Source organism: Primulina tabacum, chromosome 3 (assembly GCF_025594145.1).
Source record: "Primulina tabacum isolate GXHZ01 chromosome 3, ASM2559414v2, whole genome shotgun sequence".
In the NCBI taxonomy this organism is placed as follows: Eukaryota; Viridiplantae; Streptophyta; class Magnoliopsida; order Lamiales; family Gesneriaceae; genus Primulina; species Primulina tabacum.
The window spans coordinates 30283160-30308338 of NC_134552.1; the positions used below are offsets into that span (position 1 = coordinate 30283160).

The 25179-nt window shown below is 42.4% G+C and overlaps 1 protein-coding gene across 1 annotated transcript; it reads right to left on the reverse strand.

Annotated features, from left to right (window-relative positions):
- Window positions 1–19292: 19292 nt before the first annotated feature.
- Window positions 19293–22672, reverse strand: LOC142538653 (uncharacterized). Its single transcript, XM_075643963.1, has 3 exons — window positions 21230–22672; window positions 20605–21120; window positions 19293–20483 (listed from the first exon to the last, which is right to left on the reverse strand). Exons 1-3 carry the CDS (start codon window positions 22670–22672, stop codon window positions 19293–19295), a joined length of 3150 nt encoding a protein of 1049 aa, XP_075500078.1.
- Between the last annotated feature and the right edge of the window lie 2507 nt (window positions 22673–25179).

A 25179-nucleotide genomic window follows, 5' to 3' on the forward strand; every position in this document is an offset into this window, starting at 1 on the left:
CTCGAAGAGGTTTGAGAGACACCCACAGTTATAGAACCCACACCCGAAGAGCCAAGAGAGGAGATACAAGCTCCTAGAAGATCCGAGAGAGTCTCGAGACCACCTATGAGGTATGGTCTGCTTCTTGAAGAGGGCCATGATGAGCCTAACCATGGATGTGATCCAAGGACCTTCAAGGAAGCGTTATCTGATGTTGATTCATCCAAGTGGCTTGAAGCAATGGAATCTGAGATGAATTCCATGCATTCGAACCAAGTGTGGAATCTTGTGGATCCACCTGAGGGAATTGTTCCCATAGGGTGTAAATAGATTTACAAGAGGAAACTTGGGGCGGATGGGAAGGTATTGACCTTCAAGGAGCGATTGGTGGCAAAAGGATATACTCAAAGACAAGGAGTTGACTTTGAGAAAACCTTTTCTCCAGTTGCAATGTTCAAGTCCATAAGGATTTTGCTAGCCATAGCTGTATGGTATGACTATGAGATATGGCAGATGGATGTTAAGACAGCCTTTCTTAATGGGGATATTAAGGAAGAGATTTACATGTCTCAAACCTGGAGGGTTTACATATATCGGAAGTGAGCAAATGGTATGCAAACTTCAAAGATCTATTTATGGTCTAAAGCAAGTATCTAGGAGTTGGAACCTTATATTCGACAGTACAATCAAAGAGTTTGGTTTTACTAAGAATCCTGAGGAACGCTGTGTGAATAAGAAGGTCAGTGGGAGTGCTGTGACATTCCTGGTGCTTTATGTTGATGACATTCTTCTCATTGGGAATGATGTAGGATTGTTGCAATCAACTAAGATATGGTTAGCGAGTAAGTTCTCGATACAGGACTTGGGTGAAACATCTTTTGTATTGAGAATACAGATCTATAGAGATAGATCAAGAAGATTGCTTGGTCTCACCCAATCCACATACATTGATACCATCATGAAGCGGTTCTCGATGGATGAGTCCAAGAGAGGACATCTACCAATGTGTCATGGCGTGTCCTATCCAAGTCTATGTCTCCCAAGACTGATGTAGAGATAGCGGCGATGACAGGCATTCCTTATGCATCTGCAATTGGTAGCATCATGTATGGGATGATATCTACACGTCTTGACGTGGCTTTCGCACTAAGTGTAGTGAGTAGATATCAATCGAATCCTGGTCTTCCACACTGGAAAGCTGTAAAAGACATCCTCAAGTAGTTGAGAAGGACCAATAAATTGTTCTTGGTCTATGGGGTGGAGACCTGAAGTTGGAAGGCTATACCGACTCTAGCTTCCAAAGCGATATCGATGACTCGAAGTCAACCTCTGGGTTTGTATTCATGCTCAATGGTGCTGCTGTCTCATGGAAGAGTTCCAAGCAAGACAATACTGTGGATTCCAGCACAGAGGCCGAATACATTGCTGCATCAGATGCAGCTAGGGAGGCTGTTTGGATAAGGAATTTCGTCTAAGAGTTGGACGTCATTCCTAATGGAGTTGCTCCTCTCCCGGTGTTCTGTGACAACACGGGAGCTTTAGCTCAAGCAAAGGAGCCAAGGTCTCATCAGAAGTCCAAACATGTATTGAGAAAGTACCACATCCTCCGAGAGATTGTGGAAAGAGGAGAAGTGTCGATTGACAAAGTCGGCTCTGCAGATAATGTTGCTGATCCACTGGCTAAGCCTTTACCTGGACCATTATTCGAGATGCATCGCGAATCAATGGGTTTAAGGCATATGGGTAGTTGGCTCTAGTGCAAGTGGGAGATTGTTAGAGTAGGTGCCCGTCGAGTCAAGTGTTGGCCGAGTGTTCACAATGAAACTCTATGTATAAACGATCTTTATTTTAATAATATTTGAAATTATTATTTTGGCACTTCTTTATTTGTATACACATGCTAGTTGCATAGATAAAGTCCTTGAATATATAAATAGTAGAAAGAATATGAGATGCTCATATGATGAGTATCATGAAACTCATATTTGGAATACTGTATATTCTAAACAGTTCCTAGTCGATTCAGCCGCCGCTAAGAAGGATATAGGCCGCTCGAGTTCGAGACTAGTATCTGCGATGTGAGTACCATGTTTCATTGGTAGGGGACATTGTGATGTCCGAGCATGCAGATAGGTGCTCCTTGTAGAGTGCACTGAACAACCCTCCATAAAGGACTTTCCAAGTGGTTCTCACTTATCGAGTGGAAATGTCCTAGTTTATGGTTGTACACCATTAGTCCTTATGACCCGGGACAACATTGAGACTCTATGTGCTAGAATTACACTTTGACTTGTTTACCGACTCTCATGGGGTCATCAGGTGGCAAGGTTGGGTGTTCTGTCGAAACATATAGGAGTCGATGCATTGTAGTCGGGGATTCACCGCTTACCTTTGGGTATGGATATCCTATGTGTTCTCATGTGTATGTAGGTTGAAATCTCTGATCAGAGTATGGTGGTAATTATGAAAGGGGTTTCATAGATTACACCATCGATTCAACTACGACATGACACATAGTATCGATTCATTGACAACTCTCGATAAACCATTGGTTGTCGAATCGGTCAGGATATATGAGTTGAAGGGACCGTACTGTACGCTAACCATAATTGAATGGTTCTTGCAGGCACTATCATTTGATACCTAGGGAATCATGTAAGCGATGCTGCTAGGCGTTTAACATGATTGGTTGGGTATTATCAGACTTGAGTTCTGACATTCTTGTTATCAAGGAGTTGATAAGTAAGAATTGAGCAATTGGGGTATGCTCGTATAAGGACATGTTTAGTCCGAATCACATGGAGATGTGAACCCACGGCTAGTTGTATCAATGAACCTTTGAGGGCCACACAAGTGCTAGCTTTCTAGATCCCGTTGAGAAGTAAAATAGTTCAATGTGTTGAACGGCTTATAAAGGAGTTTGTATGCGTAAATAAAAATAGAAGTATGACTTCTATAAGGAGAATATAAATTTTAATTTGAGGAAGTGTTCCTAAATTAAAAGTTGGCCAAACGAGTAATGTATTTGAAAATTGTGATTTTCATATACATTATTATGGACTAAATTAAATTAATATAAGTGTTGAATTAATTAAACTCTAGTGGACCTAGTAGAGTCCAAATAATTAAATTAATTCAAGTGTTGGATTAATTAAATAACATTGGGCCTTGTAGAGCCCAATTAGAAATAATTATTAAACTAGTGGACTTGAGTAATATCAAGTAATGTTTAATGGACTCAAATGTGTTTGAGACATTTAAATAAAAGTCCATGGGCCTTGTAATTGTTACAAGCCCAAATAGAATGTGCATGGGGAGGTGAAGAGTTGGGAGACAACTTTTTGCATGTCCAAGGCATGGCATGCTTTGGGACAACACAACTTTTCCCACAACCAAGACTAGTCTTCTCTCCTCCAATTTTTGAATGCAATGGCCGAAATTTCGATAAGATTTCTCCAAGTTTTTCTCTCATTTTTCTTCTTCAATAGTTGAGGAAAGAAAACACTTCTCAAAGAAAAATGCTCTAATTTTTCTAGTGCAAAATTAGAGTGGTTCTAGCTTGTTGGTGGTGGGCTTAATATTTGAGCAAGGTGGGCTCAAAGGGAAGCTTGAAGATTGTCTTGCCATTCAAGAGCTAAGGTGTTTACACCTTAGTTGGAGCCATCATCAACCTCAAGAGGTTGATAGGTATAATTTCTTAACACCCTATGTATGACATTTTGGTGTTCTCGTATTTGCTACACACTAGTACAAGGTGGCCGAAAGTTCCATGTAAAAATCGAAAATTTTTGAACTTCCGTTGCGCTTTCGGTCACCTAAAATCGATCCCTTTCATAAAACACAAATTATTCAAATAAACATGCATTTAATACTTTAAAACAATTTAATAAAAAACTAAAGAACTTTAATAACTTGCATGCATGTGGTTCACGTGGACATTCAAATTTTCGGGACGTTACAATTATTCTCGGTATGAACTGGCTTTCATTGAACAGAGCTGTCATAAACTTTCGATAGAAATCAGTATTTGTCCGACCGCTCAACGGTAAGCCGTTTATTTTTTAGGCAGCCAGACATCAGCCTATGCCATACATCATTTCCTGCATGTGTGCGAGGAATCTTATGAAGAGAGGCTGCCATGCGTTTTTGGCCAGTATTGTATCAGTGTCTGAGCCAGCCAGTCAGAGGCTAGAGGACGTTGATGTGGTCAGAGAGTTCTCTAGTGTTTTTCCTGATGATGTTTCAGACATTCCACCAGATAGAGAGGTTGACTTTTCTATTGAGCTCATGCTAGGTACAATGCCGATTTCTAAGGCACCCTACCGTCTAGCACCGGCCGAGATGAAAGAACTAAAAGATCAAATACAAGATTTGCTAGATAGTTGTGAGGACACGAACACTAATCATGTTCTTAATCATCATTGGGACAATTTATTCAGTTATAATAAATTGGGTCTAAATTTTTTTCTTTTTATATTACAATAATAAATGCGGAACGTAATGGAATACATTCTAACATACATATCAGTATTAAAGTACAAGTCTTGTACTATATACAATCATTCAAAACTAAGGTTTAACGACTACATATCAAGTGTTTAAACCCTATCTCTAATCAAAGTCCGTAGTCTCCACTCTAATCACGACCTCTCTTCATCTCCTTGACCCTGAACCTGTCCCACCTGTTGCCATGCACACATACAAACACGACAACAGCCGGATAACTCCGGTGAGATATACATCCCAGTATAAATCAACGAAACATGCAATCATATAAACAATATAAAGCATGAAACAGATAACAGTAATATGTATCAAAATCTGAAAACATAATCAATATAAAACTGTCAATCAGACTCGTGACTCCACGTCTCAGACTAGACTCAATCCTAGTCTAGGGATTCCGGTTTTCAGACGTTGGCATTCCTATGTCGAATTCAGTAATAGAAGAAACTCCAATTCTATTCAATCGATATAACCAAACATCCGGTGTCTTGACGTATCCGTCACAGACTGTGGCACTATCGCCAATTCACTATCTTGGGACAATGTGCAATGTGCCAGTGACGATTCCATCACTATCGGCACTTATGTCACAAGATCACTCGTCTAATACTTATATAATACATGCTTCTATAAATCAATAGAACAAGCATATCAATTCAAATCATTGTAAATAATAACAATAAGTATGTGATTTAGGGAAACTCAAGTATATCCTACTCGAGTCGTTCTCCCAATACCACATTGACTTATACCTTTCTTTCTGTAAATCTGATTCTGTTGAAGTCTCGGATTTAATGCATGTCAATACTCAATCTGGCAATAACAATATCGAAAATACAATATCAATATACTGCTCAAATCAATACCGAATCTGATCAATCTGAATTTAACTCAAAATCATCGGCATACCGGCACAATATGAATTTCCCCGTCAATACAATATCAACATATAATAATTACAATCCATAACTGATACCCAAAACAATCTGAAATCAATCCATAATCCAAATCTGTCCAATATAAATCGATATATTTTGAAAAATCATAACAATTCCATAATCGATCTGTTTCTCAATCTGACTTTGATTCTACGATGTCTAACATGTCAAAAACATCATATATGAATCATATCCGATTCTGACAATATCATAATTTCAAGACATATCAAAAATTAACAAAAATTACGTCCAGTTGTAGCCTGTGTTGATAGGAACACAGCACTGATGTCGGATTCTAATTCTGCTGGACGGATCTGGCACAACCACAATTCAAAGCTACGAAGAAGCTGGAGGATTTCTCGGAAGCTTTTTCCTTGTTTCTTCTCATTTCTGAAGGAAGGAAAATATATATATCTCTTGTGCATGTGTAGAAACCGTGGCATGATTCTTCAAGCAACACGTCTCGCGCTCGGGCGGTCAAAAATATCCGCCCAGGCGCGGAAGGTTCGGCCCTCGCATTTCCTACAGCCGCGCTCGGGCGGACAAAAACTTCCGCCCGGGCGTGAATTGTTCGAATTTCTTGCATTAGCGCCAAACCTTCGGCCCAAAATTTGTGCATTTCATATACTTTGTCCAGTCTAGCCTCGGAATGGCCCGGCTATAATAACATCAGTTCATAATCCATAATCTCAGATTAACAAATTCAAAATCTCGGGCATTACATTTCTCTTCCCCTAAGATACGATTTCGTCCCCGAAATCACAGGCAATCAATCATATCAATAAGAAATGTAACAGAAGCTAAATAGAAACTGACATCAACGAAATAACTCTGGGAACCTCTGTTTCATGTCTGCCTTAGTCTCCCGGGTAGCTTCTTCGACGCCATGACGACTCTACTGAACTTTCACAAGCGGAATTGTCTTCGTTCTGAGTTGCTTTTCTTTCCGATCAAGAATCTGAATCGGCTTCTCGAAGTAACTCAGTGTCTCGTCTAGTTCTGCCTCGCTCGGCGGAATAATATGTGAAGCATCCGAGAGATATTTCCGCAATAATGATCCATGAAAGACATCATGTATCCTAGATAGAGAAGGCGGTACGGCGAGTCGATAGGCACGATCTCCTATCTTCTCGAGAATCTCATACGGCCCAATATAACTCGGAGACAACTTTCCTCTCTTGCCAAATCTGACAACTCCTCGGAAAGGTGAAATCTTCAAGAATACTCGGTCTCCTGCCTCAAATACCAACTGTCTGCGTCGAACATTGGCATATTTGGCCTGTCTGTCCTGAGCTGTCTTCATCCTTTTCTAAATCAGCTTCACTTTCTCAGTCATATCTCTGATCATATCAGGCCCAATCTCAGGTACCTCAGAGATATCATCCCAATACAGAGGGAATCTGCACTTCTTGCCGTACAACGCTTCAAACGGTGCCATCTCAATACTCGTCTGATATCTATTGTTGTACGAAAACTCACAAAGTGGCAATGCATCTTTCCAACTAGTGCTAAAATCAAGCACTACAGCTCTTAGCATATCTTCCAATGTCTGGATAGTCCGCTCTCACTGTCCGTCGGTCTGTGGATGATACGTGGTACTCAGATGTAGCTTCGTACCTAGAGCCTGCTGTAAACTATGTCAGAAGTGCGAAGTAAATTGAGGATCACGGTCTGAAAGAATCGAATTCGGCACTCCATGTAATCTGACCACCTCTCTGACATAAATCTTTGCCATCTGGTCATGTCTGTACGTCATCTTGTATGGAATAAAACATGCAGATTTGGTCAATCGATCAATCACGACCCAAATCGCATCACAACCTCTGGAGGATTTCAGTAACTGCGTTACAAAATCCATGGAAATGTGATCATATTTCCATTCAGGAATGGACAAACTCTGCAACGATTCTCCTAGTTTCTTTCTTTCTGCTTTCACCTGTTGGCAATTCAGACACTTGGTTACAAATTCAGTAACATCAGATTTCATCTGTTTCCACCAATACTGTGTCTTCAAATCATTATACATTTTCCTGCCACCAGGATGAATGCTAAAACGACTGCTGTGCGCTTCTTTCAATATCTGTTGTCTCAAATCTGAAACATTCGGCACAACAATACGATTATTCACATACAAAACACTGTCATGAACCTGATATTTCGATTGATGTCCATCTCTGATCATAGCAATCGAATTCTGCACATTCTGATCAACCTTCTGAGCCGCTTTAATACTTAAAATCAGCTCTGGTTCGGCTTGAAAAGCATATAATCTCATCGGTTTATAATATGTCTCAAATACCAATCCAGACAAACAGCAATCTTCTGTCAAATTCGAAACACCAATAGTCGATAAGGATAAAGAACATACCTTTCGACTCAGTGCATCAGCTGCTGCATTAGACTTTCCAGGATCATATTTGATTTCACATTCGAAGTCTTTCAAGAAATCAAGCCATCTTCGCTGTCTCATATTCAGTTCTGACTGTAAAAATAGATAATTCAGGCTCTTATGATCAGAATAGATTTCAAATTTTTCACCATAATGGTAGTGTCGCCATATCTTCAAAGCAAATACAATAGCAACCAATTCAAGATCATGAATTGGGTAACAAGTCTCATGTGGCTTCAGCTGTCTCGAGGCATAAGCAATAACATGCCCTCGCTGCATCAGAATACAACCCAATCCTTAGTGAGATGCATCACAATAAACCACAAAATCACCAGTACCTGATGGAATAGTCAATATCGGTGCACTGGTCAGTCTTTTCTTCAGCTCAAGAAAACTGGACTCACAGTCTTCAGACAATACAAACGGAGCATTCTTCTGAGTCAACTGAGTAATTGGCTTGGCAATGCTAGAAAAATCTTTAATAAATCGCCGGTAATATCCTGCCAAACCCATAAAACTACGAATCTCGGGTACTGAAGTCGGTCTCGGCCAAGATATCACTGCCTCAACCTTACTGAGATCAACTGATATTCCGTCTCCGGAGATAATATGCCCCAGAAATACAACCTCTCTCAACCAAAACTCACATTTTGACAGTTTAGCATACAATTTCTCAGCCCTCAGAATTTTCAATACAGTTCTCAAATGCTCGGCATGGTCAATCATATTCTTCGAATAAATCAAGATATCATCAATGAATATAATCACAAAATCGTCCAGATATCTCTGAAAGATACGGTTCATCAATCCCATAAATACAGCCGGAGCATTGGTCAAACCAAATGGAATGACAATAAATTAATAATATCCATACCTGGTTCTGAACGCTGTCTTCGAGATATAAGAATCCTTGACTCTCAGCTGATGGTATCCAGATCTCAGATCGATCTTGGAATATACATATGAACCCTGCAACTGATCAAACAAATCATCAATGCGAGGCAAGGGATATTTATTCTTTACCGTTGCTTTATTCAGTTGCCGGTAATTGATATAGAGTCTCATAGAACCGTCTTTCTTTCTCACAAACAGTACTGGAGCACCCCAAGGAGACACACTCGGTCTGATATTGTAACGCCCCGAAAATTTAAAAGTCAGCGCGAACCACATGCATGCAATTATTAAATTATTTAGTGTTTTAATTAATTATTTTAATTGCATGAATTAATTATGTTGTGCATACTTGCATGTTTAAACTATATTTTTCTACATGATTGCATTAAAATGTATTTTTTAAAGGTTATTCGAGTTGCGATCGAGGAACGGAGACCGATGCTGAAAAATAGAAAATATTTTTATTGGTTAATTGTTTTTAATTATTTAAATTAAGGGTGATGCTTTTTCTTGTTTTTGAAAATAAGGGGTTTTGAGGTGATTTTATACGCCGGGACGTAATTTTTCTCGGTGTTGGTTTTTCAATAAAAATGCGAGCTTTTTGGCAACCCGGCTAATAAATTCACAAATTTATTTAAACAAAAGCCATGATAATATTTTATTTAAATCCTAAACAAGCACTAATGGGCCTAAACTTGGCTTAATAGGCCTAAACTTGAGTTAATAATTTAATTTACTATATAATATACAAATCCCGACCCAAAACCCTACACAAGTAATCGGCCAAACACTTTTTGAAAATTTTCTCCCAATTCTCCCGAACCCATGTCACGGCACACACAAATTTTTATGAAGGGAAAAGCACCAATTTTTCAAGTGAAACATCAAGCCATCGTCTCTTCGTCGCCGTCCTTCAATCGTCAACGTTTTATCGTACGTTTAAAACGCAAAGGCACGCCATACATCTCCTTTTCTCATCCATCATATCATATTATTGTTTGAATTATTTTATACATGAAGAACATGAAATATTTTTCATAATTTTCGGATTATTGCATGTATAGATGAGGAAACTTGATTTTTGAATCCAATAATTTGTTTATTGTTCGGTTAAGGGGCTTCCATGACTAGGGTATTGATCAAGGACGTTTTTCACAAGTTTTAGGGACCTAATAACACAGACAAATTGTTGAATTCATGATAGGAAACAAGCTGGAACCGTAGGCCAAAGGAAATAGAAGAAACGTGAGTTCATGGTATGTGCAATCTTCAAGTGGTTCGATCACTATGCATGGAGCTTAGGGATTCGACCAGGTCTCGAGGGGGGCTCATGCTGGATGTGGGTCAGGGTCAGGAAGGGTCTTAGCATGCCTAGGACTCCTTGGTTGCAGCCTAGGAGGAGTCCTTTAAAGCAAGGAATCCTCGCGCGCTGGAGGAGTACAGCAGCGGCCAAGGGACTCGCTGCTGGGGCTGTGGGGCTCACGGTGGGTTCATCAGGGTCTCAGGATCATGGGCAGGGGTTGGGCCAGGGTTCGGTGCAAGTGGGTAGGCTGTGGCTCGAAGGAACATGATGAAACGTAATAGAAGAAAGCTTCACGCGAGGACTGCTGTGCTGTTTGGGATGGCTCGCTGTGGGGGTTCAGGGGCTGGTCTAGGTCTGGGCTGGGTCTGGGCGTGGTCCAGGAGTGGTTAGGGTCAGGTTGGATCGCTGGTTAAGGAGCTGGAAGAGTCCTAGTGGCGCTAGGAAACCATAGGCGCGAGAATCTCCATAAGCGCAGATTGTGTAGCTTAGTTCCAGGTGAGTTTGAGCGAGCCTGTGCTAGGTTCAGGGGCTTGGGCTTGGTCCAAGAGGGTTCCTCGATGGGTTGGCTTGGGTTTTGCTCGAGGTGGCTCGGGCGTGGCTCGAGTAAATTGGGAGATGGCTCGGTGTGTTCGTCGAAGGGTCAAAAACAAAAATTAAAGAAGGAAAAATTGATCCAAGGGTCCACGGGGGTGGCTCATGACTTGGAAGGGTAGAATAAATACTAAAAATGTTATGTTTAAAATTTGGGATCAAAATAACGAGGTTTGGATTTAATTGGGATTTAATCGCTTCACGAAACGCTAATTAACGAGTTAATGAAAACGCCTAGTTTTAAGCTTTATAAAATTATGAAAAATAAGGTTTAAGCTTAAATAATTATTATAAGTCTAAATTTTTAATTTGGGAATTTTCTATTAAGGTTTGGTTTAATTCGGGATTAAAACGCATTAATACGTCACATTTAAAGATTAAATTAAAAGTCATCGATTTATGTCAAATAAAAATATAGAAAAATTCAGGTAAGCTTAAATAATTATTTGGGACATGTTATAGTCAATGAAATTAAGAAAATTTCAAAAACAGGAAATTTTATGTCCACGGGTAAAACGGTCAATTTACACCTAGAAATTAGTAAACGTCATGGCAGTGCCCTATTTGCTGTTGAATATGCTAATATTATATTTCACATGCTTATAAATTTTTATACGATGATATATGATTTTTAAAATGCTCATGGATGTTTATGATTTTTAATACGTTAAGTTATGATTTTTAAATGTCTAAGCAATTTTTATGATTTAAGGAAGACATTTAAAAGACATGTTGCATGCTTGGTTTCGAAAACAAAAATATTATGATTATGCATAAATTTTTTTAAAGTGATGTGAATGTAAAATGTTGAAGGAAGTGAAGTGATTGTGACTAATTCGTTAATGTTGGCGACGTCGTTAGGGTTATGGTCCCAGTGGGAGCCCGACGATCGTGTTTCCATCATTACGAATATGTGGCAACGGTTATGTGGTAATGGTTTTGTGGTAATGGTAAGAATGAGCATGTCGTGAGGGGAAAAGACCCCAGAGGGAGCCCATTTATGGGAAAAGGCCCCAGAAGGAACCCCGACGATCGTATTTCTATTCGATAATGATAGGCCAAGGCTCAGTTGACCGGTGAGAGTGTCGCTGATGTCCCCGCCGCCCAAGTACTGCGGTTTCATGTAGATGGATCTGATGCAACCCTGGGCGAAACGGACGAGTCGGGTCAGGAACTCTGCTAGGTAAACTATCAGGATATTGAAGGAAATAGGAGTTAGACGCCGGGCTTGGATCGTAACTTCTCGAGTTCCTTGGAAGATCTGTGAATAAGAAAATAACCACGTGAATGGGCGCCGGAGGGGAGTCCGGCGTGGCCACTCCGATGCTTAAGTCAGTAGGGTACTCAAGCAATAAAACCAATGTAGCCAAATGATGGCTGTGATGATTGGTGTGTAGTAAATGAGAGTATTAAATGTGAATCAATATCTAAAAGATAGTAAATGCAAGTAAAAGACTTGATATTTATAGTAGAGGATACAATGATATGACCTCGTTCTTCGTGTGAGAGCATTAATTATAATAGGGTGGCTGATTATACCTTATTGTTCTGACATGTCAAATCGCACACTTGTCACATCCAGGCCACTTGATTTATTGACCACTTGTAATAATGTCAGAGATAAATCGGCTATAAACACTGTTGATCGGCAGGCATTAAATACTTCACTTATATCGAAGTGATCAGGGTGAGGTATTTCTTGGGATTCCTTATAAGGACATAAATGTATAACTTCTCAGAGGGGTTCTGCTTCGGATGATCTCGTGGCCTGGCCTCTGATTGACCGGCCCTTCCGTGGGTTCTTCCAGCCACTTTCTCGTTATCCTGGGTAATTTCATGACTCGGGTGCCGATCCGTTCGATCACTTTATTGGTATGGTCAGAACATTTTATTCTCCTGACCCGGGTATTTAACCATGGATATTATCCATGACCCGGGATATCTCGGGGCATCATCACTCCTACCTTAATTAGTCAGGCTAGAGTCCACTCGTTGTCCCGATTAGTCTCGTGTGCCCGGTCAGGAAAATTGTTTGCTTATTTGCTTATTATTATTTTTTAGGTTGATCGTAATATATGGACACGTGGATTATAGCTGACATAGGCCGTAGGATTTGTCAGAGACTCTTGTTTTTCCAAGAGAATGAATCATTATGACGCATTAATTCCTGGACCTGTCTTTTCGAATATCTTCTCGTCTGTATCTTTGCACTATTTCCGATGAATATCTGAGCCGTTGGGTCCATTATGGATTAATGGTGTGGATTGGCTTCACTCTCCTATATATATAACAACCCTTCCTTTGTTCAATGACACCGACATTCATCTTCTAGAGAATACAATGGCAGGTGCAAGCGGTTCCAAGGCTCCTGATATGGCGGAAGAATTCATGAAAACAGCCCGGGAGAAACGAAAACTGGAACTGGAGGATGAAGTCTTCCATAAAATTATCCACTACTGGGAAAAGCTTCAGAGGCTGAAGTTTCTTTACGAGACTGGGGAAGCTAATACTCTTAGACTGGTGGTAAAGCTGAAGGAGTATAGGGAACGTCTGTATGTTTCCGAGACAGCTGATCTTTTCAAGGACGATTATGTCTACGAGCTGATGCTCTACAAGGAAAGGAAAATTCTGACGGACATTGTCGAATCCGACAGCTTCCTCAAATCGTCTACTGGAGAAGTAAAGGGCTGGATGACCCTGTGGATGATGTTCGTAGAGGAAGCATATTATGATGTAGTCCGCAAGAATTTCTTCTTCTGAATAAAAGTTATTTTTGTTTTATATCTCCGTTACTCTCCCAGCACCCTTTTCAGGGATAAAAACGCTTGTCCATTTCTAATTCTGTCGAGAATTTCAATTTTTCTAGATATTGTATTTGTACTAGGAACTGAAAAATAAATCTCCCTAACTGAGATGCCGGGGGCTAAAATTCCTCATGCTATAAAATAAGATGCTGGGGCCTCAAACCTCCCGGGCTATGATGTAGAATCATAATGACGCATGCATCAATATTAAGTTCCTGTCGAAAAACGTTCCATATTTCGAGATGGATAAGGATGATGCTTCGATAATCGTGAACGTCCTCTCGTCTTACTTGATACCATTTACGAGGTGCATCCATTAAATGTCATGTGCCTATAAATAAGGGAATAGAAATGAAAGGTGAACATCAGTTCAACATGTCTTCAAGTGATTCCAGTGTATGCATCAGTACAATCTCTTCCGTTGGTGCACATAGCCAAATACCAGCCGAGCTACGTTCTTACGTGGAGAATCTAAAAAGAACTGTCGAAGAGTATATCGAAGTAAAGCTTATTTCCACTTGGTACAAGATTCAAGATATTACCATCGCTTACCAGAATGGCCTGGCTCTTACTCGCGCATAGAGAGCAGTGGCGAGGAAATATAGGCGAGAGCTTGAAATAGCTCGAATTGCAGACCTAGCCACCGACCAAGCTCTGTTGCATGCTATGTTGTGGAAGGAGTGGCATCATTTGAACAAGATTTCAACCGCCGAGTCCTTCACCAATATCTACTTTCAAGAGTTGACTGATTGGATGAATGAATGGCAGGATTATGTATCTTCTAGAATAGCTGTAATACTGACGCCGACCATTTCCTTAATAAAAATTTTAATGTATCTTGCTACTTTATATCTTTTGTGAACAAGCTGGCATAGATTAAGAATCAATAAACAGGAAAACCATACGCTATTAATTGATCGCGGGTCCTTGTGCCACCCGCGCTTAAGATAATACGCCGGGGCATTCGTACCACCCGGGCTTAGGATCATACGTCGGGGCTTAGCCTTCCCTGATCATTTAACGTGATGTCAGAACGACGCATCCCCCCCTGACAAGCTGTCAGGAACTGTCCGTATTCCGAGCAAGTGAATGACTATAATTTCTCGATTTATGCTCACGTCTTTTCAAATATCCCGCCCAATGATGCCGCCCAATTTTCGAGGCTGATCTGGTCCGTACGATCTGCTTTAGATCAACGGTATATATCACTCTCTTCTCCTATATATAGTATATGACAGGTTTTCAAAATTCACTTGCAAATTCCCTTGTAGCGAAGCTCTGCCAAATTCTTTTCTCGAGTTTTTCCGTCGCGTGGGTGTTATTCTGGCGATCTTTCCGTTCATCGACAACCGGTCACCATCTCCATTTCTTCCAAGTAAGTCTCTTTTCCTCATTTATCCTTTTCATTATGTCAAATTCCACATCTTCTACGTCCGGCAAAAATGTCAGGGGTCGATCGGAGGATAACTCCCCGACCCCTTCTGATACCTCCGTTCGTCTTCCAGTAGGCATTTCCATTTCCCATTCTCGACCCCTTAAAAAATCCAAAACTTCTTCTTCTCGTCCTGCTGGTACCCAGGGTAAGGGAAAAAAGAAGGCCACAAGTCTCCCATGGTTTTCCACTGTGACTTCTACCCTTCGCCCGGGTAGTATAGAGGAGTTGAGATCTTTGGGCTCCATCCCTTCTACTTATGACATCAAAATTCCCGGACCGAACGATCACCCAGATACCCCTCCCCCCGGCTATCATGCTTTCTTTCTTGAACAGCTCAAGAGTGGTCTACGCTTCCCGATACATCATTTCTTTGAAGGAGTTGCCCGATTTTTCAACCTTCCCCTCAATCACCTCGACCCTAACGCTTTTCGTATTATGGCTGCTACTTTTGTACTGTTCCGTATGAAACAACTTCTTATCAATTCTTCAATTTTTCATTATTTTAATTCTTGCCGGCTAAATGATGGGGTCTTTTCTTTTATGGCCCGGATGCATTACCGGTTCTTGACTGATATCCCTTCCTCTCTGAAGGGATGGAAGACAAAATTTTTCTTTCTTCAATTCCCGACTCTCCCTACCACTGCCTTGGGCTTTCTCTCTGCTATGCCCTCCCAACCCGAGCTTCCCCGGGATTACAAACTCCTCCCTCCTTTTATCCAAGTCTGGGGGGCCCTAGAAAAACAATTTTATCTTTCCTCTGTGTTGATCGGGGGGGACAACTTGATTCATTATGGGATTGGGTCCCGGCCTGAAGACCCCGTGGACAAGATAATAGATGAGTTCAATCACCCCGGGTCGCAGGCTGGTAAAGTATTATCTTACCATTATTTCCCTTTATGTATCCTTCACTTGCTTGGTCATCTGACGTGCTGTTTTTGTAATGCAGCCGAAGACATGATCAGGGCGAGTTTCCAGGAGGCCGCGGCTAAGAGAAAAGCCGAACAAAAAAGAGCCCGGGCTGAGAAAAAAGCTCGGGAAACCCAAGAGAAGGAAGAATGCCAAGCCCGGGCATTGGCTGAAGCCCAGGAAACTGAAGGACAGGGGGATGAAGTAGAAATGATGGTTTGTGAGGAACCCATTCTTCCCCAGGAAGAATCCGCCGTCCCATCTACCGAAGAGGATCCAGCTCCTCTTAATCAACGAAAGAGGAAAGCCATCAAGAAACTGGTGGTGGCAGTAGAGGATGACGTCGAGGAGGTCGTCCGGTCTCCTCCTATGACAGGTTCTTCTACCGGGCCCTCTAGGGGAAGGCCTTGGGTTATTCCCAACATCTTCGGGGAAGATATTGGTGCAGACCTTCTTAAAATGATCCGAGGCCTTCTTCAGTCCTGACGAGGTGGCACACCTTCAGGGACTTCATCCCAACGTGCTTCTCTGCGAAGGAACGTCCCGAGTTTTTTCTGTAAGTTCAGGAAATTGTAACCTCCCCTTTTTTCTTCTCTCCCTTTATTTCTCTTTTCTCGCTTTATCCCCAAGTTTGCACAATATTTTCAAGGCCTGCAGATGCTCGTACATTCTTACGAGCGAGTAGCTATCGTAGCTAAAGGGGCCAATGCTCGGGCTACCTCGGCCCAGGAGACGCATGCTAAACTCCGAGAGGAGGTGGGTCGTTTGAGCGAGCTTCACGAGCATGTGTTGGCTCGGGAGATGGCTGTCTGGGAGCAGCAAATGGATTTGATGGGAGCAGCAAATGGATTTGATGCGGGCGGAGCTGACAGTAGCCTGAGCAGAGACACAAGCGTTAAGGGAGGAAGCCGGGTCCTCCCGTGCTCGAACTGATGGTCTCCAGGCTGCCGTATCCCTTCTTAAGACTGCTCAGGAGGAGCAGATGACCAACTTTTTAAAATCTCCTGAGTTCAAGCTGATGTTGGCTAAGAAAGCCTTCCCGTACTTTGAACAGGGCTTCAACAAGTGCCTGGAACAATTCGAGGAGGCGGGTTTGGTCCCAGCTGACCAGGAAGATTTTCCAGACTTAGAGAAAGCAGCAGCCTCTCTCCCATAAGAGGAGGAGGAGCAGAACAAGGAGCACGATCCCAAATAAAACTAGTTTGTTTGTTTTTTTTTTTTTACTCCCGGGTTCCGGGCACTCTGTAAATATCTTCTTTGTTAACGAGATCTCTTTATCGCATTTGATAACAGCTTCCCCAACATTCCTATATTTGAAAATTATAACCGGGGTACGGGTCCACTGGGCCAGGGTACGGGTCCCTGGACTTGAAAGTATAACCGGGGTACGGGTCCACCGGGCCAGGGTACGAGTCCCTGGACTTGAAAGTATAACCGGGGTACGGGTCCACCGGGCCAGGGTACGGGTCCCTAGACTTGAAAGTATAATCGGGGTACGGGTCCACCGGGCCAGGGTACGGGTCCCTGGACTTGAAAGTATAACTGGGATACGGGTCCACCGGGCCAGGGTACGGGTCCCTGGACTTGAAAGTATAACCGGGGTACGGGTCCACCGGGCCAGGGTACGGGTCCCTGGACTTGAAAGTATTCGCACGCTTTCTCGATCAATCTTTTTATTTGATGTAGAAATCAGTAGATACAAGCGTTTTTTACACATAATATCTCTTTAAATGAAAAGCATTCCATGTCCTTTTGAGAGTTTGCCCCAGAGAATCTTCAAGATAATAAGCTGCACCAGAACTGATTCTTTGAATTATTTTGAAGGGTCCTTCCCATTTTGCTTCCAATTTCCCTACATCGCCTCCCGGTTTCACCTTTTTCATGACCAAGTCCCCTATCTGAAAGTTTCGCGCCCGAACGTTCTTATTATAGGATTTCATTACCCGACTACGATAAGCTTCCATTCGAATGTTAGCTATGTCTCGCCTTTCTTCAACCAGATCAAGTTCAATGGCCCGGGACTGATCATTGTGATTTGGGTAGGACTCTATCCGAATCGAAGATTGCCCGATCTCCACTGGTAGGACTACTTCTGACCCATAGACAAGGCTATAGGGTGTTTCCAGAGTAGATGATCGAGGAGTAGTTCGGTAAGCCCATAAAACACTTGGCAATTCATCCACCCAATCTTTTCTTTTTCCGTGGAGCCGGGTTTTCAGTGCTTTCACGAGGATCCTGTTAGTTACTTCCGTCGGCCATTAGCCTGAGGGTAGGCTACTGAGGTGAAGGATTGAATAATCTTCATTTCATGACACCAGGAGGTGATCTTTCTTCCTTGGAATTGTCTTCCATTGTCGGAGATTAGCTTCCTAGGAATGCCGTATCTGCAAACAATGCTTTTCCAAAGAAATTTCATAACTTCGCCTTCAGTAATCCTGGCTAATGGCTCAGCTTCCACCCACTTGGAGAAATAATCAATAGCTACTAGAAGAAATCATTTTTGTGCCCTGGGCCATTGGGAAGGGGCCCACTATATCTAGACCCCATTGATCAAAAGGGCATGAGGCGGAGATTGGTTGCATACTTGCAGTTGGGCGATGGTGAAGATTGGAATGGCGTTGGCAACCTTGGCATTTTCGAACTAGTCTAGCGGCATCTTAATCCATCCGAGGCCACCAAAATCCTGCTAATAGGGCTTTCCGAGATAGGGCCATCCCTCCCAAGTGTTCTCCACAGCACCCTTCGTGAATTTCCTAGAGGATGTACTCTACTTCACTTTCTGAGATACATTTCAATAGAGGACCCAGGTATGATCGTCTGTAAAGAGTGTTGTTTAATAGAGTGAACCTGGGTGCTTGCTTCTTTACCTTTAAAGTCTGAACTCGGTCAATCGGAAGCTTGGCATGGACTATGTATTCAATCAGGGGAGTCATCCATGAATTTATTTGGGTAGGTGATGCCTCATCCACAGATAGTACCAATCGGGTAAAACGCATGATTTCCCGGGTATTTACTTCGGACATAGAAGCAGCTAACTTGGCCAGACTATCGGCTTCCTCGTTCTCTTCCCGGGGTATTTGTTCGATGCTTCAGTCGGTAAAAATGGCAGCTCGGGCTGTTATGAGTTTCAAGTATTTGATCATTTTGTCATCTTCGGCCTCGTAAGCACCCTTAATTTGTTGTGCCACCAACTGAGAATCAGAGTAAATAATTACTCGAGAGGCTCCAACTTCTTGGGCGACTTGTAATCCTGACAAAACAGCTTCATACTCAGCTTCGTTATTTGTAACCCGGGAATCGATTCTCAAGGCCAATTTTATCTTTTCCCCGAACGGGGCTATTATGACCACTCCAACTCCGCATCCGGATAGATTTGAACCGCCATCAACAAAGACTCTCCACACTTCCTCCTCTGTCGGTTGAATCATTTCTATCAAGAAGTCTGTCAGAGCCTGAGCTTTGATAGCGGTCCGGGGTTGATACTCGATGTCGTATTCCCCCAGCTCTATTGTCCATTTCACCATTCTTCCTGAGACTTCCGAATGTGTCATATTCTTCCGAGTGGGGAATTGGTGAGGACCACTATCGGATGAGACAAAAAGTATGGCCTTAATTTTCGGGCAGTCACTACCAAGGCTAGAGCTATTTTTTCCATTTCACTATATTTCAACTCTGCTCCTCGGAGGGCGTGACTAACATAATATATGGGCCTCTGATCTAACCCTTCTTTCTTGATGAGAACAGAACTGACAGCATGTTCAGTAGCAGACAAATAAATCCACAACTTTTCCCCTGGCTTCGGCTTTACCAAAACAGGTAACTCGGATAAGTGTTTTTTCAAGTCTTGGAAAGCTTGCTCGCACCCTTTATTCCAACCAAACTTCTGGGCCTTTCTGAGAACTTGGAAAAAGGGATAACTCCGGTGAGCAGATCGAGAGATGAATCGGGACAAAGCAGCAATCCTCCCGGTCAATTTCTGTACATCCCGAGTAGATTGAGGGGAGGGCATGTCAATCACAGCTTTTATCTTTTCTGGGTTGACTTCAATTCCTCTGTCTATAACCATGAAACCCAGAAACTTTCCACTCTTGACCCCGAACACACATTTGGCCCGGTTGAGCTTAATCTCATACTTTTCCAATGTGGCAAAAGTCTCTGTCAAGTCATCAATAAAACAAGACATTTCTCGAGTCTTAATCAAGATATCATCCACATATACCTCAATATTCCTGCCTATCTGCTTTTGGAAGACTTGATTCATGAGGCGTTGGTATGTGGCCCCGGCATTTTTCAATCCAAACGGCATGACCACATAGCAAAAGGTACCCCCAGAAGTGATGAAACTGGCCTTATCTTGATCTTCTCGGGCCAAGGGGATTTGGTGATAACCCTGATATGCATCCATGAAACTTAGTAACTCAAAGCCGGAAGTTGAATCTACCAACTGATCGATTCGAGGAAGCGGATAACAATCCTTCGGGCAAGCTTTGTTCAGATCCCGGAAATCTACACACATCCTCCACTTCCCTGTGGCTTTAGGGACAAGGACCACATTAGAGAGCCATGTGGGAAATTGGACTTCCCTGATGTGGCCGGCTCCCAACATTTCCTTCACCTGCCCTTCTATGATTTTGTCTTTTTCGGGCCCGAAGTGCCTCTTCTTCTGTTTTATAGGTCGAGATCCGGGGATGATGTTTAGTTTGTGCTCGGCTACTTTGGGTGATATTCCCACAAGTTCCTGTTGGGACCATGCAAAAATGGAGATGTTAGTTTTTAGACAGGCTAGGAGTTTTACCCGGGTGGAGTCTTCCAGGTCTCAGGGCCACTCGGATACTTTTTCCTGGTTTTATTTCGACCACCTCTTGCTCGTCCTCTGCCACAAAATTTACTTCATTTCCCTCTACCTCCTTTGCTCCCTGGGCCATTTTCTTTCCCCTGTCCTCCCTTCTTGCCCTTTTCTGGTCTACTCGGATTGTTTCACCATAGCATTTCCGGGATGAGGGTTGGTCTCCTTTAACCTCTCCCACCTGCCCTCGTATCAGGAACTTGATCTTCTGGTGATAAGTGGAGGCTACAGCTCTCATCTCGTTCATAGATGGCCTTCCAAGGATTACGTTATACGAAGATGGGGCATCTACTATGGTGAAAACTGTCATAACTATCTTCCTCAAATCTCCACTTCCAAGTGTTAGGGGTAAAGTGATTTCCCCTTCAGGATATACAGCATGACCGGCAAAGCCGAACAGAGCCGTCGCAACTACTTCCAGCGGATACTCATGTAAATCTATCTGGACTAGGGCTTCCTTGAAAAGAACATTAACAGAACTCCCATTATCCACAAAAACTCTCAACACATCATAATTAGCGACCCGGGCCTGAATAACCAGAGCATCATTATGAGGTAGGCTGACTCCTCTGAGGTCTTCCGGGCCAAAACTAATAACCGGCTCACTTCGACTTTCTCCCACCAACTTCTAAACACACTCTTCTACCCCTAGCTTTCCTGGCTCGGTTTGAGTCACCATCAGTAGATCCTCCCGAAATCATTTTGATCACTCCTCGGATAGGGGGAAGGTCTTCTCGTTCCACTTTTCTGCTTTTTTCTTCTCGAGAGTTCCCTTCTGTTCTCCTGCTTCCACTGGAGATAGCCGATCTCCTAAGAACATTCGGTCCAGGTCGCCGCGATACCCAAGGCGGCGACCTGGGCTCCTCCCGAGTAGGGCGAGATTCCGGCTCAGCATGCTTCCTAAATCCCTTCCTTAGGGATCGGCATTCATTCGTGTTGTGGGAGCATTCTTTATGTAGAGTGCAATATCTGACCTTCTCTGAGCGGACCGGTTGGGGTGTGATACTAGGAAGTGGGGCCACATCCGAACTGCATTCTTGAACTTCCATACCCCGGGCAGTTCTCAAGGGAACATGAGAAAGATGCGCGGTACCATTCCTCTTGTTATTTCTCTCCTCAGGTCTGACAGCCCGGTCTCCCCTTGCTCTCTTCAATGCTTCTCTCTTCTGGTGCTGGGCTTCTTCCATATTGATGTACTTTTCTGCCCGGGATAAAAGATCTTCGAAATCTCCGGGTAGTTTTTTGGTGAGGGAGCGGAAGAAATCCCCTTCTAGCAATCCTTGCGTGAAGGCAGTAGTTTTCGTTTCGGGAGCGCAAGCAGGCACGTCTAAGGCTACTCGGTTGAATCTTTTGATATAAGCCCTTAGAGTTTCCTCCGGGCGCTGCTTTACCTCGAATAGGCTAAAGGCGGTTCTTTTATATTTCTTACTACTGCTGAACTGATGTAAGAACACCTTCTGAAAATCTTCAAAAGAAAGAATACTTTGAGGAGCTAAACCCTCAAACCACCTTTGAGCCGAGTCAATCAGAGTGGTTAAAAATACTTTACATTTAATTTGGTCCCCATAACAATGCAACATAGCCATGTTTTCAAAACGAGCGAGATGCTCTTCGGGGTAAGAACTCCCATCGTAGTCCTTGATTTTAGCCGACTTGAAATGCCCGGGTAATGGTTCCCGAACAATGATGTCAGAAAATGGGCAACCTTTTGCAACCGGAGCGTTGCCCTTAGAACCAACATGCCCTTCTAACATTTTCACTTTTTTCCTTAATTCTTCCAATTCTTCCGCAACAGTGGGAGACTTAGAACCCGCGCTCGATTCCCCCTCCTCTTCCCTTCTTTCTTCCCTTCGCGGCTGTTCATGTTGTTGCTCGGGATGACTGGCATGGTGAGAAGTGGCCTTCTTTGCCGTGGCCATTTTAACAGCATCAGTTATAATCTTCTGTAACTCCTCGGTGGTTAAATGAATGGTAGGCTGAGTACCATTAGGGGGAGGACCATCAGCACCAGAGATACGAGTGTTGTTTTCTCCTTGAACATTAGTGTTGTTTTGATTTGCTGTTCTTCTGGTAGGAGCCATATCAACGTCTTAGAACTCAGAATTTCCCACAGACGGCGCCAATGATGCAACCCGGGCGAAACGGACGAGTCGGGTCAGGAACTCTGCCGGGTAAACTATCAGGATATTGAAGGAAATAGGAGTTAGACGCCGGGCTTGGATCATAACTTCTCGAGTTCCTTGGAAGATCTGTGAATAAGAAAATAACCACGTGAATGGGCGTCGGAGGGGAGTCCGGCGTGGCCACTCCGATGCTTAAGTCAGCAGGGTACTCAAGCAATAAAACCAATGTAGCCAAATGATGGCTGTGATGATTGGTGTGTAGTAAATGAGAGTATTAAATGTGAATCAATATCTGAAAGATAGTAAATGCAACTAAAGGACCTGATATTTATAGTAGAGGATACAATGATGACCTCGTTCTTCGTGTCAGAGCATTAATTATAATAGGGTGGCTGATTATACCCTATTGTTCTGACATGTCAAATCGCACACTTGTCACATCCAGGCCACTTGATTTATTGACCACTTGTAATAATGTCAGAGATAAATCGGCTATAAACACTGTTGATCGGCGGCATTAAATACTTCACTCATATCGAAGTGATCAGGGTGAGGTATTTCTTGGGATTCCTTATAAGGACATAAATGTATAACTTCTCAAAGGGGTTCTGCTTCGGATGATCTCGTGGCCTGGCCTCTGATTGACCGGCCCTTCAGTGGGTTCTTCCAGCCACTTTCTCGTTATCCTGGATAATTTCATGACTCGGGTGCCGATCTGTTCGATCAATTTATTGGTATGGTCAGAACCTTTTATTCTCCTGACCCGGACATTTAACCATGGATATTATCCATGACCCGGGATATCTCGGGGCATCATCAGGTTGGATCGCTGGTCTAGGTCTGGGCTGGGTCTGGGCGTGGTCCAGGAAATGTTAGGGTCAGGTTGGATCGCTGGTTAAGGAGCTGGAAGAGTCCTAGTGGCGCTAGGAAACCATAGGCGCGAGAATCTCCATAAGCGCAGATTGTGTAGCTTAGTTCCAGGTGAGTTTGAGCGAGCCTGGGCTAGGTTCAGGGGCTTGGGCTTGGTCAAGAGGGTTCCTCGATGGGTTGGCTTGGGTTTGGCTCGAGGTGGCTCAGGCGTGGCTCGAGTAAATTGGGAGATGGCTCGGTGTGTTCGTCGAAGGGTCAAAAACAAAAATTAAAGAAGGAAAAATTGATCCAAGGGTCCATGGGTGTGGCTCATGACTTGGAAGGGTAGAATAAATACTAAAAATGTTATGTTTAAAATTTGGGATCAAAATAACGAGGTTTGGATTTAATTGGGATTTAATCGCTTCACGAAACGCTAATTAACGAGTTAATGAAAACGCCTAGTTTTATGCTTTATAAAATTATGAAAAATTAGGTTTAAGCTTAAATAATTATTATAAGTTTAAATTTTTAATTTGGGAATTTTCTATTAAGGTTTGGTTTAATTCGAGATTAAAACGCATTAATACGTCACATTTAAAGATTAAATTAAAAGTCATCGATTTATGCCAAATAAAAATATAGAAAAATTTAGGTAAGCTTAAATAATTATTTGGGACATGTTATAGTCAATGAAATTAAGAAAATGTCAAAAACGGGAAATTTTATGTCCACGGGTAAAACGGTCATTTTACACTTAGAAATTAGTAAACGTCATGGCAGTGCCCTATTTGCTATTGAATATGCTAATATGATTATTTCACATGCTTATAAATTTTTATACGTTGATATATGATTTTTAAAATGTTCATGGATGTTTATGATTTTTAATATGTTAAGTTATGATTTTTAAATGTCTAAGCAATTTTTATGATTTAAGGAAGACATTTAAAAGACATGTTGCATGCTTGGTTTCGAAAACAAAAATATTATGATTATGCATAAATTTTTCTAAAGTGATGTGAATGTAAAATGTTGAAGGAAGTGAAGTGATTGTGACTAATTCGTTAATGTTGGCGACGTCGTTAGGGTTTTGGTCCCAGTAGGAGCCCGACGATCGTGTTTCCATCATTACGAATATGTGGTAACGGTTATGTGGTAACGGTTTTGTGGTAACGGTAAGAATGAGCATGTCGTGAGGGGAAAAGACCCCAGAGGGAGCCCATTTATGGGAAAAGGCCCTAGAGGGAACCCCGACGATCGTATTTCTATTCGATAATGATAGGCCAAGGCTCAGTTGACCGGTGAGAGTGTCGCTGATGTCCCCGCCGCCCAGTACAGCGGTTTCATGTAGATGGATCCATCGATTTTCATGTCATGTTGAGGAAAGTCACAATTAACGATCTGAATTCAACAAAGGAAAAGGAAAATGTTCATGATCATGTTAAAGGTTTTATGTCATGTCATGTTGAGGAAATAGGAAATTCATGTTTGCCTGTCATGAAAATGTTTGTGCTTAAGTTGATGCATCATTATGAAAATGTTTCTATTTAAAGTTTATGCATCATGAAAATATTTATGAAAATGGTCATGTTTGAAGTTTTTGCATCTTCACG

Bases quoted from the DNA above. Each gene is read 5' to 3' on its own strand.
- LOC142538653 (XM_075643963.1), bottom strand. From the start codon at position 22,672: ATGGCTCCTACCAGAAGAACAGCAAATCAAAACAACACTAATGTTCAA. The intron at 21,121-21,229 runs GTGTGTTTAGAA...CTGGTTATTCAG, and splicing joins GGAAAGCTAGGGGTAGAAGA to GCCCGGGTCGCTAATTATGA. The intron at 20,484-20,604 runs GTGGTCGAAATA...TGGTCCCAACAG, and splicing joins TGGCAGAGGACGAGCAAGAG to GAACTTGTGGGAATATCACC.